This window comes from Corvus cornix, chromosome 3, assembly GCF_000738735.6.
Source record: "Corvus cornix cornix isolate S_Up_H32 chromosome 3, ASM73873v5, whole genome shotgun sequence".
Lineage (NCBI taxonomy): Eukaryota > Metazoa > Chordata > Aves > Passeriformes > Corvidae > Corvus > Corvus cornix.
In genome coordinates this window covers 8,065,470-8,082,710 of record NC_047056.1, presented here as the reverse complement: position 1 = coordinate 8,082,710, position 17,241 = coordinate 8,065,470, and the positions used below count along the sequence as shown (strand labels likewise).

At 40.0% G+C, this 17,241-nt stretch overlaps 1 protein-coding gene across 11 annotated transcripts in view; it reads left to right on the top strand.

Moving 5' to 3' along the window:
* The window catches only part of KIF16B (kinesin family member 16B), a 167,316-nt gene that overhangs the window by 14,971 nt on the left and 135,104 nt on the right, over positions 1-17,241 (top strand). For 10 of the 11 annotated variants that reach the window (XR_005604361.1, XR_005604362.1, XM_039570136.1 and 7 more), the window contains exons 2-6: positions 4,557-4,626; positions 5,613-5,726; positions 9,541-9,657; positions 13,767-13,864; positions 16,711-16,820. Coding sequence is in view for 9 of the 11 variants with exons in the window: in XM_039570136.1 (XP_039426070.1) it covers positions 4,557-4,626; positions 5,613-5,726; positions 9,541-9,657; positions 13,767-13,864; positions 16,711-16,820 (509 nt within the window). In the remaining 2 variants the exon portion in view is untranslated. Of the gene's footprint in view, positions 1-4,556; positions 4,627-5,022; positions 5,196-5,612; positions 5,727-9,540; positions 9,658-13,766; positions 13,865-16,710; positions 16,821-17,241 lie in introns of those variants that run through there. The other variant, XM_010403074.3, reaches the window with a different exon arrangement.

The following is a 17,241-nucleotide window of genomic DNA, read 5'->3' as shown; positions in this document are numbered from 1 at the left end:
TCACGGAGCCACCATCGCCCCTGCCGGCTGTGAGCGGAACTGCACCCGAGGGGAAAGGGCCCGACAGCCAGAAGGCTGGCACTGGGTTTGTGATTGTTTGCTGTTACTGCCATAGTTATTGTTGTTTGTTTAACTGGTTATATATATAATAGTAAAGAACTGTTATTCCTATTTCCCATATCTTTGCCTAAAAGCCCTTGATTTCAAAATCATAATAACTTGGAGGGAAAGGGGTTACATCTGCCATTCCAAGGCAGGCTTCTGCCTTCCTTAGCAGACACCTGTCTTTCAAACCAAGACACCCATCTAGCAAGTCAATTACAGGAGAAGGATACCAGTTCTTTTAAGGATATCTGGTACTAACATTGACATAGTTTTATATTAAAGTGTCAGTATTATCTGAAGTAGTTTTTCTGATCTCCCCCTCATCCCCCCAGTTCATCTTTCCTTCTTGCAGTTAGTTGCTGGATGACTAGCTGAATTGAGCAATAGTAGAGGGGTAATTACAGCACTGAGCTGATGTATGTCCTGGTGTCTGTGCCAAGAAACTTGCCTGCATGATCACTTTGTCATTTGGTTAGGGGCCATGGGATCACGGGTTATAAGTTTCCTTCCCTTGTGATCCTGGAACTCCATGTGCTGTATGAAAGAGCATTGAGAACAGTCTGGAGGCCCTCCCTAAGCGCTGCTGTGTGTGCAGATTTGGCTCAGGGGGGAAGCAGGATTTCTTAAATCATCAAAGCATTAATTGTGAACCAGTTTTGGCAGCCGATCCCTTTATATTGCTTTGTGATGGAGGCTGGAATTTGCAGGGGCAGAATCTTTGGTTAATGGCTGAAGCTCATCTCTGGATGAGGTAGGGTAAATAGTTCCTGTGGATGCTGGTAATGCTGCTGGATGCTGGAGGGTTATCCTCACCCTGAAGGTTACCCAGCACTGCAGTACAGCTGTTTACAGGCTGAACTTTTAACTAAGGTGGAACTTGCAATCAAAACTTTTTGAAAGTGACTTGGCCCTGCTGAACTGCATTAAATGAGTGCCTGGAAATAACTGGAATCATGCAAGCAATTGTTTTTATGGGATGCTCTCAAACTCTGTATGTGTATGTCGTGGTTTGACGCAGCTAAGTGTCAAGCACACAAAATCTGTTATTTTCATAAGGGGAAAATAAAATACTGAGGAAAACCAGAGAGCTGCGGGGCAAAACAGGTTCAAATTTAAACAGTTGCTGTACAAAGAAAAACAAGTTTATTACTAACAGAATTAAAAGTAAAAAAAAAACCCAAGAAATTAAAGCAAACCTCCCCTCTCTTCCAGCACTTCCCTCCTTTTACCCAACTCGCACAAAGGGTAACAGAACATGGAATTCTAGTCAGTGTTGCAGTTCATGCAAAATTCTCTTTCTTATGCTTAAGGAAAAAAGGGGTTTTTTTTGCTTCACATGGTTCCCAAACTGCCACCAGAAAGAAACATTCTGCTGTGGTGTAAAACATTTCCATGAAAAATCTCACAGTTCCTTCACACTGCCAAACATGGGCCATCACACAGGGTTATTAATCTTTTTAAGGATGAGTTATTTTGTCCTGAACACAAAGGCTGTCTTCGCTACAAGTCTCTAAAGCCTCTCACTGCTTCTATATAGCCTGGTATAGGCACTCTTCACAATCTTCACGGGTCACACGTGAATTCTCCATCCCCCCATGTACTTCAAATGGATTAAAGAGACAAATAGTTTGTGGTATTACAGTTTCTTACCACGGCATGCAAGAAGTTTTTTTATGCCACATCCGAAAAACACGGCACCGCTCTCTTTTCTCCCGTTGCCATTTTCAGCTTTGTCTCACATGACTCACTTTCTCTTCCTCTCTGACTCTGAAGCTGCCATGTTGAAGAGTGTTCTTGTTCAGGTGGAGGAAGCCTCGCTCCCTTTGTGCTGCTGGCTGCATGGTGTCCTCTTCAGTTCAGCGCGAAGTGTGCTGGCTGCAAGAAGGAGGCTCTGCCAGCTCCCGCTGGCTCTGCGTGGAGAGGAGAGGGACCCGCCGGTCCCAGGAAGCCACGCTGGATGGGTTTAGCTATGTGGCAGTCCATGGCTGGTTTTAGCTGCCTGTGGCTCTGTGATAGTTCCCCCTGCGCAGCGACTCAGGGTCCGTGCCGTGGCACTGGGAAAAGGCGCAGGGGCCCCGGCCCGACGGAGCCCGGAGGCTCCGAGGCCCCCTCACCTTCTGGCAGGCGAGCTGGAACGAAAGTTAATTCCTGCCTTTCCGCGCGGTTTAAATATGTAAATTGCGAGAAGCGTTATTAGTCTAAAAGACTGTCCATGAACTCTGGTTCAACCCACTACAGTGTACAATAAATTATGCTCGGCTGTCTCATATTAAAATGAAGCTTGGGTATTTGATTCCTGTTAATTTTTTTTCCACTTCTCTCAGGTTGGCTAATTTATTCTGATCCTATATTCCTGATTTAGGTTGTCCTCTCACTAGCTCTTCTCCTTGAAGAATGCAAAATTCTATTTATGAATTGTATTATTGGCTAGTGCTTTCCAAGGCCTTTTAAAAAAACCTTTGATATCCTCATTCTTTATTAATATTTACTAATATTTTCAGTATTATCACAAAATTAATTACTTTAAGCTTTTCAGAGTTTTATGTAGTTCATATATGGGTGTTAGACTTTAAACATTGTGTACCACCATTCCATTATTGAGTAGCTTTAGCAGAGTGATAGGGAGAGCTGGCTAGGTTTGGAAAGAAAGCACTAGCATACTCGATTATTTCCCTTTGAACACCTTGAGCATGAAGAAATAGAGATAAAAAAAGCAATAATTCTGGCCTAGGGTCCTTCCTGCCTGGGGTCCTTACAGACTTCCTAGAGGAAGCAAGTTACAGTTTATATTTGAAACAAATTTTTATAGTAGGATTGACCATTTACTTGGGCCAAATTACTTATTACACCTTTGCTGAGCAAATAGCTACAGACAGGTAGAGGCTGTGGAAGAAGGTGGATGACTGGGAGCCATCCACAGGCTGCGCTACTGTGATGCCAAAATCTGTTTCCTACAAAAAAATACCATTAGACATTTTTCTCCATTTCTCTGTGTATTGTCTTTAGCTGTATTTTGGTGTTTCAGTATCTTAAGTCTAGATCTAGTAATCATAAGGCATGCCTCAAATTTTTCTATGGTAGATCTAAATTCAGCTGTATAATTAATGCTGTAATTATTACAATTATCTCCTTTATTAGCTTAGAAAATGTGTTGATTGTCAACCTAATGTGTTGATATTTAATTAAGCGCTTTTATTTGCCTGATCTTTATTCATTAATGTAGATTTTAAAATGGGTTTTGCTTTGCTTCACTATTTCTGCTGGAAAACTGAGTATGAACGGAGAGTAGCTGGAGGAACACAGAGTTGGGTGATCTAGTGTACCATGAAGAAGAAAAACATTAAAATCCTGAAATTGGTTGTCCTGTTATTGGGAAGAAGTTTCTCTTTTGCATTTTGTGCTGATGCAAGTGAATATCCAGTAGTTGCTGAGATATTGTGTGATACGGTGGAGCAGTACTTTATTGCTTTAAAGCCCTTTGCTTTGCTCTGCACTGGTCAGGCACGCCAGTTTGTCAGGTGACTTAGCAGATGATTTTGGGACAGGCGTGTCAACATTTGAGGAGTGAGGTTTTGTGTGCTGCTCATCTTTCCCTTCTGGCTCTATTTTCTATGTGCATGTTTTCATTAGCACAGGAAGTGTTATACTCAAGGTTGTCATTGAGGAGCAGCCTGTAATGCTCTTATGACTAACAGTCGCAAAATTGCATCTCTGGCAAGCAGGTTGTTACATGCTGGGTTTAGACACCAAGCTTACAATTTTTTATGGTCTGTTTGAAAATAGTCAAAAACAACTGTGAAATAAATGTGAGTGCATGAAAACACTTCTTTGGAACTAGATTTTTTCCTTCCTGGCATGCTTGTGCTTTGGGAAGCCACAAACTTATGTAATTCTCTGTTGTAGTACAGTCTCTCTCTTTTACTGCTATGATGCATCACAACTCAAAACATGTTTGGTACCTTATTTCTGAGAGAGTTTTAAAATGCTAGGTTTTCGTGGTTTAAACATTCAGTCCCTGTCACCTAGACTATATGGGTAAGTAAGAACTGCTGCTGCTGGAATGTTGGTGAGAAGCTGGGACTTATCTTGTAGCGTCCTGTTTTGCCCTTCCTTAGAACCACATATTTGACTTTAACTGGGCTTTGGATCAGAGTACTTCCAATAAAGAACAAACCACTTAATTGACTTGCAGAGTTAAATTTCTGAAGCAGGTTTCCTCAAGCTTCTGCTCTGTTTCTAGATGAAGGGATTTGTAGGCAAGTCCAAGTACTTCAAATATATGCCATAGAAGTAAATAAACATTGTGTACAAGAATTAAAAAAGAAAATAAAAATTAATTAATCTGATAATTGACTGTGGCAGGCTGATGGGTGGAAATATGACTGTGGATAACTGTGATATATTTCATTTAACATACTCAAATCTGGTTTTGTTTTTTTTTTTTTTTTCAGGGAGAAAGATCTTAATGCAAAGTTTATTATTTCAATGGAAAAAAATAAAACAACGATCACAAACTTAAAGGTGAGTAAACACAATTTAAAAAAGGAAGTCGTAACTCAACAGCTGCGAAAATATGACTGGACAAAACTGGTGCTTGCTGCACTGTGGTCAACAGCCCTTAGTTGTTAAAATACAGTGTTAAAGTAATGCTTTGGGGAAACAGGTTACACTGTTAACGTGCTACACTGTGGTTTTCTGAAGACTACTCTATGGGCTCTATCTCATCATTTCTTCAAAGGTTTATCACTCAGGTTATTACTTAGCTGGGAGATGAAAGCCAACAATAGCATAGAGGTACGTTTCTGATAGCTGTTAAATCTTTGCTTCATCTATAGAATTCCCATGAAAATGAACCAAACCCAAAGAAACCATCACTTGCTATAACCTTTTGATAGTATATTTTAACATTTCTCTCAGCAAGAGAAACCATGTGCAGCAAATTGGCTTTTGCAAGATAATTTCTCGTGACTAATATATGAAAAGGAGTTTCAGTGTGTAGTTTCTTCAGATTCATTTGGAGCATGGTGAATATTGCTGAAGTACAGTGCCAGCTGTCATGTCTCGAACATGATGATTACCTTAAACAGCAGGTATGTCACACTTTTTTAACTATGACTTCACGTTGAAGTGCTGTTCACAGTGCAAACGTCTCTCTGACTCCTGTAAATTATATGTGTAGGATAATCCCTGATTATAATAACGTCATATGTGGACCCATTTAACTGGGCCTAAGTATTGTGACAAAAATGTGCTGGGGGTTAGAAGCAGTAAGCTAAAATCCAAATTCCTGCTGTGCTGCTTTATGATGCGACTGTCCTTCTTGCTGAAGGGCATACCTCTTCCTAATTTTTTGTCAGTGTTGCTGGAATCATAATCTGACCTGTCATTATACATTTCTAAATGTGTATAGTGTTATGTTAAATTTGCATTCTGATTATTTATTGTCAAATGTTTTTAATTACTTAATCAGGATGTGTTGTACCAACTCTATTTTCTTTTTTTAATAGGTACCAGAGGGTGCTACTGGAGACACAGGACGAGAAAGAACGAAAACATTTACCTATGATTTTTCCTATTTCTCGGCAGACAGTAAAAATCCCAGCTTTGTTTGTCAAGAAATGGTAGGATTAATGAATGTTAATAATTGATCTTTTTCCTTTCCCTTCTCTTTGGCTTGAAAGCATTCCATGAAACTTCTTTCCATTGAAAGTGCTTCTTCTGTATTTAGAAATTTTCTAGTTATGTAAGAGTTTGAATTTGGCTTTGTTTTCTTTTATTTTTTACCTTACCTAACAATGTAAGTGGTATGTTTTCTAATACAGCGGGCTGAATGCCTTCTTTCAAGTTCTTTTGTCTGATTTGTGTTGTAATGTCAAGTTAGAAAACATCTCTGAGCACTGAAATTGGTTTTGAAAAGATTTAGAAAAAAATCACTTTTGAGAAACAGCATAGAACTTTAATTCACTTGGAAACATTCTTATCTGGTTGAAGTGTGGTGTGGATTTTTTTTTTTTTCCCCCCACCTTCGTCCAAAAGCCTTGGTACACATTGAAGAAGATTCTTTTTTCCTCCTCCCTTGAGTATTCAGCTTTGGAAAGGACAAAACAGTTTTTCTTCCTGCATACTCAGAACAGAAAATTAAACTTGGATCTGTAGGCATTATTCAGATGAACAGATAGACCCTGCCTGACCTTGCATTTCATGTGGACATTGAACTTTTCAGTTCTTTCCCATTCCATAATAAATTTATGAAGTGAAGCTCAAATGAGTTGTGATTGCTATCTTCTCTTTTGGTTTTGATGCTGTAAGCTTCAAGTAGTTCTTTCCCCTTAAAATAATGCAATGGCTTACTGAATATCCTGTAAGCCTGATGGGTACATACGGTACATACTTTCTTAGTATGTATCCCATCTATTCAGGAACCCTCGAAATCAGGGATGCGGTCATGGCTAATCCTAAAAAGCCTCACAATTAAAACTAGTCATAAGAAACAGTAAGTTGAAGCCATTTTTAAATATTTATGAGAATGACAAGTTTTGCCATCATATATGTCATGACTATAATCGATGGGGAATTTAGAGCTGGACTTTTTGTTTAACCATCAGGGTAAGTGATAGGTCCTCTTAGTTTCTGAATGCTTCTTTTATTTCAGTGAGATGCTAGGGATCAAGTATTTGATCATTTATATTCTTAAACTTTCTGGATTATTATTTCTTGATGATGTTCTTTTAAGTAACACATTTTTTGCTATGTTTTCTGAAATACTAGGAAGTATACATTTTATTTGGCCATCAATGTAGAAATACCCAGATTACTTCGGCACTGTGGCAAATTGAAGTAGTAATGTATTTGAGAGCAATGTATTGAACCTGACATTCTAGTGAATGGTTTTAGGCAGGTGTTTCAGGCCAGATGGCTTTGCTAGAATTTTAGCAAATGCTTTAAATTGAGCATGCAGAGTCAATTATTTATTTATTTTTAACTAAAGCAGCTTTGATCCTGTATTTTTCTGCTCTGATTCTAAATGAAGCTTCTTCTTATGCACCAGTTGTGACTTATATTTATGGATATTTAATTCTTGGGTCCTCTAGATGCATGCCTTTAGTACTTCTGGAAAGCTGTGTTAACAAGACCTCATTAGAGGAGCCCCAGGAAGAGATTCATAGAGTTAGTAGGCTCTTGCTGTTACAGTACAGGTTATTTCCAGAATCCAAATTTGCTGTGAAACAATGAATTCTTGTTAAAACAACCATTTGCAAATGCATACAGATAGATATCCATGTTGTAGTCTATACTGATGTCTAGGTTCCATGTATAAGTGGTAAGTTTCCCTTTTCAAAGTTTTTCCTTCTGGTGCCATTTTGCCTGCTTCAGAGTGGGTCAGGTAGAGGCAAAATTACTATAACTTGCCCATGTCAGGAGTCTATAGAAAAAAAAAATTAAAATGCCCATGTAGTGGTGGCTGCAGCAGCCTTGAGCAATAATTTTTTAAAGCTGTGAGTTTTATGATTGGTAGTGATAGGATAAATCATAAACATGGCTTCAATGTCTGTGTTCAATATTTTGCTGTTACAGTGTGTTCCACAACCCTGGACACCTCCTTCATCTGTACTGGCAGGAATGTGAACTTCTCTTGCTCAGCTACAAAAATATTGTTTTTCAGGTGTTGTTTTATTTACACTGTGCAGCACTTTGAAAACAAAAGGAGTTTTTAAACCGTAGGAGTGTAATTCCTAAACTGCAATTCCTTGCTGCACAAGCTATTATTTTGCTTGTGTTAATAATTTCATATTTAATTGGAAGACTTTGTAGTTAAGCTCTTATCAAGTTGCTGCAGAAATTCCAGTTTATTGCACCAATGGCATAGAAGGGCATATTTTTCACATTCGTCTTGCCAGGGAATAAAATTGATCTTGATTGTTGGTGATGTGGTTGCCTAGTGCCCTTTGTTCGTGGTCGTTACTTTTTTCCATTTGAAAGGCAGAAAAATAAGAAGTGGAAATCTGTCTGCTACTACATACCTTATTAATATGCCTTGTAGATGCAAAATACACTTTAGTATTCCAAAGTTAGAGTGGATATGGCAATTTGCCATCAAGCTTCTTAGTTTGTATTCCTGACAGAGAAACAAATAGAATTTTGATGTTTACTGCCCTTTTGTGACAAACCAGTGTCCCATCCTGACAGTCTTTTCTTCTAACCTGTGTGTTAAGCCTTTGTGTTCAGACAAAGCTGACTGTACCTGTCTATACACTACCTCAAATCACATGCAAGACAAACACAATTTTTTAAAAAAGAAAATTACATCAAAAAAGTAGTGCAGAAAGACTTCGTGAGGTAAAAACTTAGACACAGAGAAAAAGAGGGGAAAGAATAAAGTTGCTTTGGCTGATCTTTATGTTCTTCTTTTTGAGAATATAACTGATTACAGCACTGTAACTCCATTGCTTGAGGGGAAGATCAAGTGAAGTATTCCAAAGGCATGTTTGAAGATTAGTGATTAAAGAAATTACCCAGCACTCCTTCCAGGGAGAAGCTGTGAGATTATACTGTGCGTGTGCCATTCACTATTAAAAATGGCTTGTATGCCTTGGCAGATTTAAACCATGTAAAGTGCAGACTAGTAGCCAAACTGTGTGAAGCATCTATGAGATTTTTGAAAATCATGTCTAGATGGTGAGAAACAGATTAATATTTTAATTGAGAGAAATGCTGCATGAAGTGTTACTGCTTGCCCAGTGACGGGTATGTACTGAAATGGTAATAAAAAGTCTGGCAAATCTGTGAGGGATTTTGGAGGCAGTATTGTAGAGGAAGGTGGTGAAGGCATCTGGTGAGAGCTGAATTCATTAGGTGAGAACAGAGGCCCATATTATGAGATGTGTTTGCTAGCCTAAAAAGCATTGTTACATGAAAGCCACTTAGGGGGAAAATACAAAGACTACGGGTCGTGTTCTTACACTTGATTAAGGCAAAAAACCAAAACCAACCAAACAAAACCCTCCAAAAAGACAAAGGAAGAAACTGATGGGATCACCAAAATGTTTCCTTTTGAGAGGCGACTGGATATTTGCAGAATGTGGAGAGTTGGTGAAGATACAAAAAGTGAGTAGATATTAACAATAATGAGAAGTGAATGCAGTAGCTGAGATTCCTGAAAGAAATTGGGGCTTTAGAAAAGAAAGTAGCAGTTTAACATGTCAAGTATTCTGTGACAGAGAAAGAAGTAAAAAATAAACCACTGCAGTGCTGTAAACTAAATATGGTAGTGAGATTTGGTATTTTATTTGAGGTATTAATGTCCTCTACTGTAGTAAATATCACTGTGTTTTGCCATTGTGTTGTGGTATTCTTCAATATTTGCCATGCTGGACTGATGACAATCTTTTTCCGCAAGCTTCTGTTGACTTAAATTTTTTTTAATTTTATTTTTAGGTTTTCAAAAATCTTGGTACGGATGTGCTTAAATCTGCTTTTGAAGGTTATAATGCCTGTGTTTTTGCATATGGACAGACGGGATCTGGGAAGTCCTACACCATGATGGGAAATGCGGTATGTTGTATTTTCGTAGAACCATAGAATACCAGGTTCGAAGGGCCCTCAAGGATCGTCTGGTCCAACCGTAACACATTAGTTTCTTTAGCAGCAGGCTGTGGGAAACCATGTTGAAAGCCTTGGAGAATTCCAGGTAGATAATGTCCACTTCTTGTGCCTCATCAAGTGAGCAGGTGTATTTTTTTGTTGCAATGGATTAAAATTATGCTGTTCCAGGAGCATGTTTTTATGGAATTTTTAATACTGCTTCTGTCTGTATGCTACTAACCCTTCCATGTATCACACCTTCTAGTAGTAATCAGAGGTTTTGGAAGCTGTTTCTTTTATACAAAGATATTTACATTTGGAAGAAGTTTATTTAAGTGACGCTTGGTTATTTTGGACAAAACCCAGTAATTTTTGTTCAGTAACAAAGCTAAAAATTTCAAATGTTACCGCTGATTTTCTATGCCCAACTTGAGACAGAAAAAAAGGAGATACTGATTTTGAGAAAATGAATGATCAGCTTTTTCTGAAGAGGTGTGCTTTTTAAGCCTCTTTTGAAGAGTCAGAAGACTAAAATAGGTCCTTAGAGAAGGCTGTCAGGTGAGAAGCAGAAATTGGGCATGAGAGTAGTTCATCAAACCCTTATGAGATTATACAGTAAATTTAATTTTAAGGATTATGTCCTATTGAGCACTGCAGGAAGAGGAAGGTGTGATGGGAGGTATCTGACAGTTGGTGAATAAAGGATGGGAGTGGTTTCTTGCAGTTGCCTCCATGACTGTCCAAGGACAGAGAGAACCCGCTAAACTGTTGGGAGTGGAGCAGTTTAGAAAGGCTGACTGATGAAGCCTGTTTGCCAGGCAGCCTCTGCAGGTTTCATCCTTTTATCCTTGGGAAAGGAAATATATTGTGTCTTCTCCCAGTAGAAATGAAAAGGGGAATATTACCACTTATCAATTCTGAAATGTAGTAAGATTGGGCTCTTTGCACCTCCTCTGGCTTAGGAGAGTAAACTAGCTGTAAATCTTTTTCTTTCAGTTGTCACAAAATAAGGAGCTTTATATTTAACTTAATATCATAAGCAGAATAGACTTTTGTAACCAGAAGAAACATCACGACCTAGATGTGGATTTCTATTTCAGAAATTTGTAAAAGTGACATTTTTATGAGACTCACTGTATATAATGACTGTAATCATCAAAACAGTTTGCAAATGAATAGGTGCTGAAGTTTGTTTGACACTATTCACTAATAAAGGTCTAATCTTCTTGGCATGATACATAAATACTTTAATCTGGCTTTGTATAGAGTGCATATAAAATATACTCAGCTGGCAAGTTAAATGCTTCAAAATTGATGGCCCTGTCAGAGAGACTACAGTGCTTATAAGAAAACTTGAATTGGAAATAAATATTCTTTTTTCCCTACTTCTCTTTAAAAAGCCTGGGTTCTGTTCTCATTTTGTTTTCAATATTTGCTGTTCTTGGCTCTGGAAGGCTTCTTCTGCAATTGTATGTACAGCAACCATTTCAAGAAATATGTGGGCCAGTTAGAATAAGTGTTCAACAGAGATACTGAAATGAGCAGAGATCTATAAAATATCAGGAAAGTCAGACTTGGGTATGCAGAAAAGGCAAGACTACGGGGGAATAAATTTTTTCTTTCCAAGACCTGAAAGGCTGCTACAGAAAGGACGGGAATAATTTGCTCCTTATGGTCAAGGTAGATGGGCAAAACCCAATACATTTAAATTGCAAGAAGGAGTTTTCTAGTTAGATAGCACAGAAGGAGAACAGGCTTTTAATGAGAAAATTCAGCTCTGGAGTGAACTACCTATTTTGGTTCTTCTGATTTCCATGTCTGGAAACTCTGTAGGCCAGAAAAAAAGAATAGTCCAAGCTGTAGTTGATCCTGCCCTGCAGCTCTAGGTGGTGAAAAGGAGAAAGTATTTAAATATAGTTTCCAATAAAGAGTGTACATTCTTTATGATGTACATTTTACTAGCATAATACTCTGGGAACCGTGTGTGCTTCCTTTCTCATCACTATATTGCTATGGTTGAAGTTACTCAATTACAGCTTGTACTTCCTATTTTAAGCCTCTCTTTGTGCTTGCTGAATTATGTCAGACACTAATGATTTGCCTAAAACTTTGTGATAGATCTTACATGTTTTTCCCCCTAAGCTTTAATTAAAACTATTCAGGTGTTTCCAAGCATGAGATGAAAGAAAAGTGTTTTCCCTCTTCCATTGTTAAAAAAAAAAAAAAAAAAAGTATGTGGGAATTTCCAACACTGACCCATGAAACTTTACCTGGAAATAGAGATTGATAATTGACAGATATTGGGAAAGGCTGCTCCTCTGTTGCCAGAGGCAACTGTCTCAAAAAAAAAATCTGATTAATCTGCAAGTTTCTCCCTTACTCTAGGATTTTTTTTTGGTATTTTTTAACCCAAGATGCAGTCATGTGAAGAACTACGAATGATAGGAGCAGAGAATAGATTATTATTTCAAAGAATGAAGCTTGGTTTGAGAAGAATAGAGAGGCTCTGATTAAGAGGTGGAAGAAGCTGGGTAAAGGCAAAATGGAGGGATAAAGTATAATTAAAAAGTAGAAGGGACTGGATGATGAATTGGGAATTATATCTGGGCAAAGGAGCAAGGAAGAGGAGCTCAGAGGTGGCACCTGGAAGAAGATTGCTGTGACAGAATGCAGAGGGAAACTGAAGAATGAGGGCAGAGGGACCAGTATGGGAGCAGACTCGAGTGAGTTTGGGCAGAAAGGGTGGAATTTTATGTAGGGGTCCAAGTAGAAGAGAAATCTGTCCACGGAGCACTCACTCTGACAGAGTTTGGTTATGGGGGAGTCCATTGGCTTTGTGTTTTCCTGTTGCCAGTTATTTGTAGAATCCCACCAGGCAAACTCTTAGGTGCCTGGAGTGCCTGGGCTACGCTCACATTGAATATGTGGTCTGTTTTGTCCTAATTTGCGTCCTGCTTAATTACAAGACCCCTGACTTTAAACACAACAGCTTTTCTAGTTGCAACGATGAATAGAGTTAGTCCATCACATTGAATCTCTTACATGTTTTTAGACTGGAGGCAAAGTATAGCTGACAGACTGTTTTGTAAGCTGCTCGTGAGCCTGGATCTCTTACCCCAAAGCTCATCTGTATGTGTATGTCCTGTCCTGTTATTCCAGGGAGCCATGGCTCTGAGGAAGTGTTAACTGCTGTCTCCCTGAAGCGGTGGGGAGGAGATGTACTCAGCAGGTAGTTGGTCACCTACCTAATCAGACTTGGTGGGAATGGGGCAGCTGGGAGCAAGCAGCCCCATTCAGCTGAGACCAGAGCTGTGTGGCACTCTCCTGCTCCTCTGCTGCTGGGGAAAGCCCGCACCATAGCTTACTGCTTGGCTGGAGAGGGCTCTTCTGGACCAACAAGGAAAACTGCATGCTAAGTCTCTGGATATCTCAGTGGGATAGGTTTCATTCAGTTTGCTTTATTAAGCCAACCAAGCATTTCATGCATAAAAACTATCTGCAGAGACAAACATTCAGAAATTAAATACTGAATTTAATTTGGCTGGATTGTGGGATATAGTGAATGAAAACTTAATTTTGTCATTGTGTACTAATTTATTCAGACAACCTGCTGCACTTTTCAACACAGGAAGGACTGTGAGCTGGGAATTGGGGGTTTAAGTGATAATGTCCCATGGTTGCATGTATATGGCTGTTGTCCTGTTCTCTGCAGTTGTTGCCAAGTCCACAGTGAAATGAGACAGAAGCAGTTAAGATACTAGTGAGATAAATCAGTTCATGACTTACTCTGGGGAGCCAGTCTCTGCCTTAAGAAGTTGGGATTATTCAAACTGAATGAGAGGGACAAAATGTATTCCTGTGGCAAAGAAATGGAGCTGGTTGTTCATTCCACACACAAAAGGGTTAAAGTGGCAAGGTGACTGCAGTTAAATAAAGGGCAAGAGAGTATTTGCTGAAAAGTTTTGATTTTTCCCCTTTCTGGATTCTTAAACTCTCTACAAGTCATCTAGGGTTTTATTTTTCAAAATACATTGTACATGCATATGTAGCCTTGGAATTAAGAATTGTTGTTATTGCAGGGTGATGCAGGTTTGATACCTCGAATTTGTGAAGGATTATTCAGCAAAATAAGTGAAAAAACAAAGCGGAATGAGGCATCCTTTCGAACAGAAGTCAGGTAGGTCTTGACATGTTAAGAGTTTGCAGGTTATCATACTTGTTTCAGTTAAAACCACTCTGTTTCACTTTATCTCTGAGAAAAGTGTGTATTTTCCAAAAATAACTTTTTATTCTTGGCCTCAGTCTGTTGCAGTGGGGATTCCTGCAACGTGTATCCGACAATGAGGCCCCTGGAAAAGAATATATGGACCGATTCTTGATAGATATTTTCAGAGATGTTTATTTTCCCAGCTGCATGGCTGAGGATGCCGAGGAAAACTGCCACAATCACGGGACTCGAGGGTCCTTGCCCCCGCAGGGGAACACAAAACAACCAGTGGGGAACGAGGTTGACCAGGGGCTAGGGAAACCCCGTGTCTCCCGGGGCCCCTCTCCCAGGACCACATGGCGGGGGGAGGAGCCCCAACACTTCACCCATTTATTTTTAACAAAAGAGATTTAAAACTTAACATTGAAAACAACTGGATAAACATAACAAGAACAGTTTCAAAACAAAACAAGCCACCCTTGTGAGTCTGTAAATGTCCAGATGGATTTTTTTTCTGGAACATCTTGGGGCTGATAGAAGGGAGACAGGACTCTCTGAGCATGCTTTGTGGGGAAACTGAGGCAGGAGAGGGTTTCTTCCATTTGTACCTGTTGGAACTCTAAACAACAGTAGTTAATTTCTTCCCTCCTCCCCTTGATCCCCCACTCGGCATTGGAAAGGGATTTTTGGGGAAACAATTGGCAAAGGCATGGGTTTGTGAGGGAAACCATGGGTGAAAAATCGGATTGGGAATACACTGGGGGTAATAGGATATAGGGTAAAAGGGAAAGGTGGGATTAGGAAAGGGAGACTGTAGCGGGGGGGCTTATAATGGGGATATTGTCTAACATGACTATGATTTTTAGCATATATACTGCCTTTCACAGAAATACCATCAGGCCCAGTGACCCCTGCTGCTTGTAACCCTTTTTTCCTTGGACAATTTTGAACTCTACTACTTCTCCATCTCCTAAGATTGGGATGTATTTTTTGGGGTTATTCTTTTTAATAGCAGTTCTATGAATGAATGTGTCTTCCTGGTTGTCACATCTTGTTATAAACCCATAATTTTGTTTAACATTATACCATTTTACTGTTCCTAAAACCTTAGCTACGATGATTTTTCCTTTTTCTGAGTGGCTGCTGTTTTCTGTCTCGCTGTGTTTTTACTTTCACTTTCCCTCACTCCCGTGTTGGAGCTGCCAGAGCTGCCAGGGCTGCCGGGGCTGTTGGGGCTGCTCATGCCTGTGCGCTCTCGCTGCGGGGTCTCCCGGGGTTGCATTCGGGGCTGCGTGGGCTGGGCCAGGCCGGGCTGTGCCGCTCAGCTCCCCGTGTGCCGCCGCCTCCTCTGGTCGCAGCTGTGCTGCTGCTGCCTGGCGACGTGCCCATGTGTCGGCTGGGCCTCTGAGCGACGACCCCCCCACGCCCTGCTCCAGCGTGTGTTTCAGCTAGGTGCGGCTCCGCTCCACTGCCATTGCCGCCAGCAGCCGCCTGTGCGCCACCCCTCTCGGCTGGGCGTTCACGGGGCTCGCTTCACTTGCTGCGTGGGGCTGGGTGGGCACTGCCGGGTCGCGCCACTTCCGCCGCGCCTCACTCCGCTGCCGACACTGCAGCTGGCGTTGCTCTGCCCGCGCACGGGAACTGCCTTGCTGCTGCTCGCAGAGCACTCGGCACACGTGGCCGCGGTCGCATGGTCCCTGAGGCAGGCTTCCCTTCGCAAGGACACAGCTGACATTGTTCAACAGTCTCGGTAATTAAATAATATTCACGAAAATATTCTTCCATTGGCATATATTTTGACTCAGAAATTAACTGTGTCCGAACAGTCTTCCAAAAGTCTTTGGTAAGAATCAAGTCCTAAGAAATGTAGAAAAAGTTTTTAAACAACCATGCCAGGAAGTGTCTCAGTTCCTTTTGAGCTTGAATTAAGCTAAAGTTTACAAATCGTTGTTCAAGAATCTTTTCAAGTTTAAGATAAATGTCCATATGTGGCTCGGAGAGCCACGCATTTTTCCACGGTTCCTCCATAGTTTAGAGATGGAATAGCAAAACAAAAACAAGAAGAGAAATCCGGAGTTTACTCAAAAATAACAGTCGCTGTCCTCCAAGGGATCGTTCTGCTCGTATTCTCTGACCAAATATTGCGTTGGGGATTCCTGCAACACGTGTATCAGACAATGAGGCCTGTGGAAAAAAGTATATGGACCGATTCTTGATAGATATTTTCAGAGATGTTTATTTTCCCAGCCTCATGGCTGAGGATGCCGAGGAAAACTGCTGCAATCACGGGACTCGAGGGTCCTTGCCCCCGCAGGGGAACACAAAACAACCAGTAGGGAACGAGGTTGACCAGGGGCTAGGGAAACCCTGTGTCTCCCCCCCGGGGCCCCTCTCCCAGGACCACATGGCGGGGGGGAGGAGCCCCAGCATCGGTCTTATAATTGATTTTTGTTAGCACTTGTAGTCAAAATGCGCAGTACTTGTACCTTCAATCCAAGAGCTGTGCATATTGCTTCATTTATACGATAGTGAAAATGCCTTTGCTCCTGGACAGCATCATCCTTTTTTTTACCCTCTATTTCAGACTGACATTAGGAGATCTTGATCTTGCTAATGTCTGCTTTCTTTCCACTTTCTTCTTGCTTTTTTGGCTTTTTCCTTTATGATACAATACCTTGTAGTCATTATTATCTTAAGCCAACTTTGGATCTGTTTTCTTTCTCCAAGCATCTTGCTTTCAAACTTGTGTTAATATGGCTTTCCTTTTATAAAAGGCTCTTGAATCAGTGAATGGTTTTCTGTTCCTTTTCTTTCAGTTATTTGGAAATTTATAATGAACGTGTGAGAGATCTTCTCAGACGGAAGTCATCAAAAACGAATAATTTACGAATACGGGAACATCCAAAAGAAGGACCATATGTTGAGGGTAAAAACACTTTCATTGTTTTACACTGGATATTTTATTACCTTTATATATTATGAAATGTAGAGTCTAACTGTATAGGGCGTTTTATCTTTTAAAATACAAATTATGATCGATACAGTGCTTTGTTTTGGAAAAAGCGTTGAAGGAATAGGCTCTCATTTTGCATCTCTACTTGCTTTCCCAATCCTAAAATTATTAGAGTTTTTTATCTGTAAATTTATAACACATTTTTAAGATGTGTTAAGAGATGGAATTGGTTTTAATAGTTTGTTGACTATAATTTATAAATCTTAGATATTTAGATGAAATGAAAACCTGTTAGGATCTAATTGTCTTAATCTGTTTTTTACCAGGGAAGGTTCATGTCTGTAGTGGGATTATGCTCATGTTACTACACTAAATAATTTAATAAGATCGCATT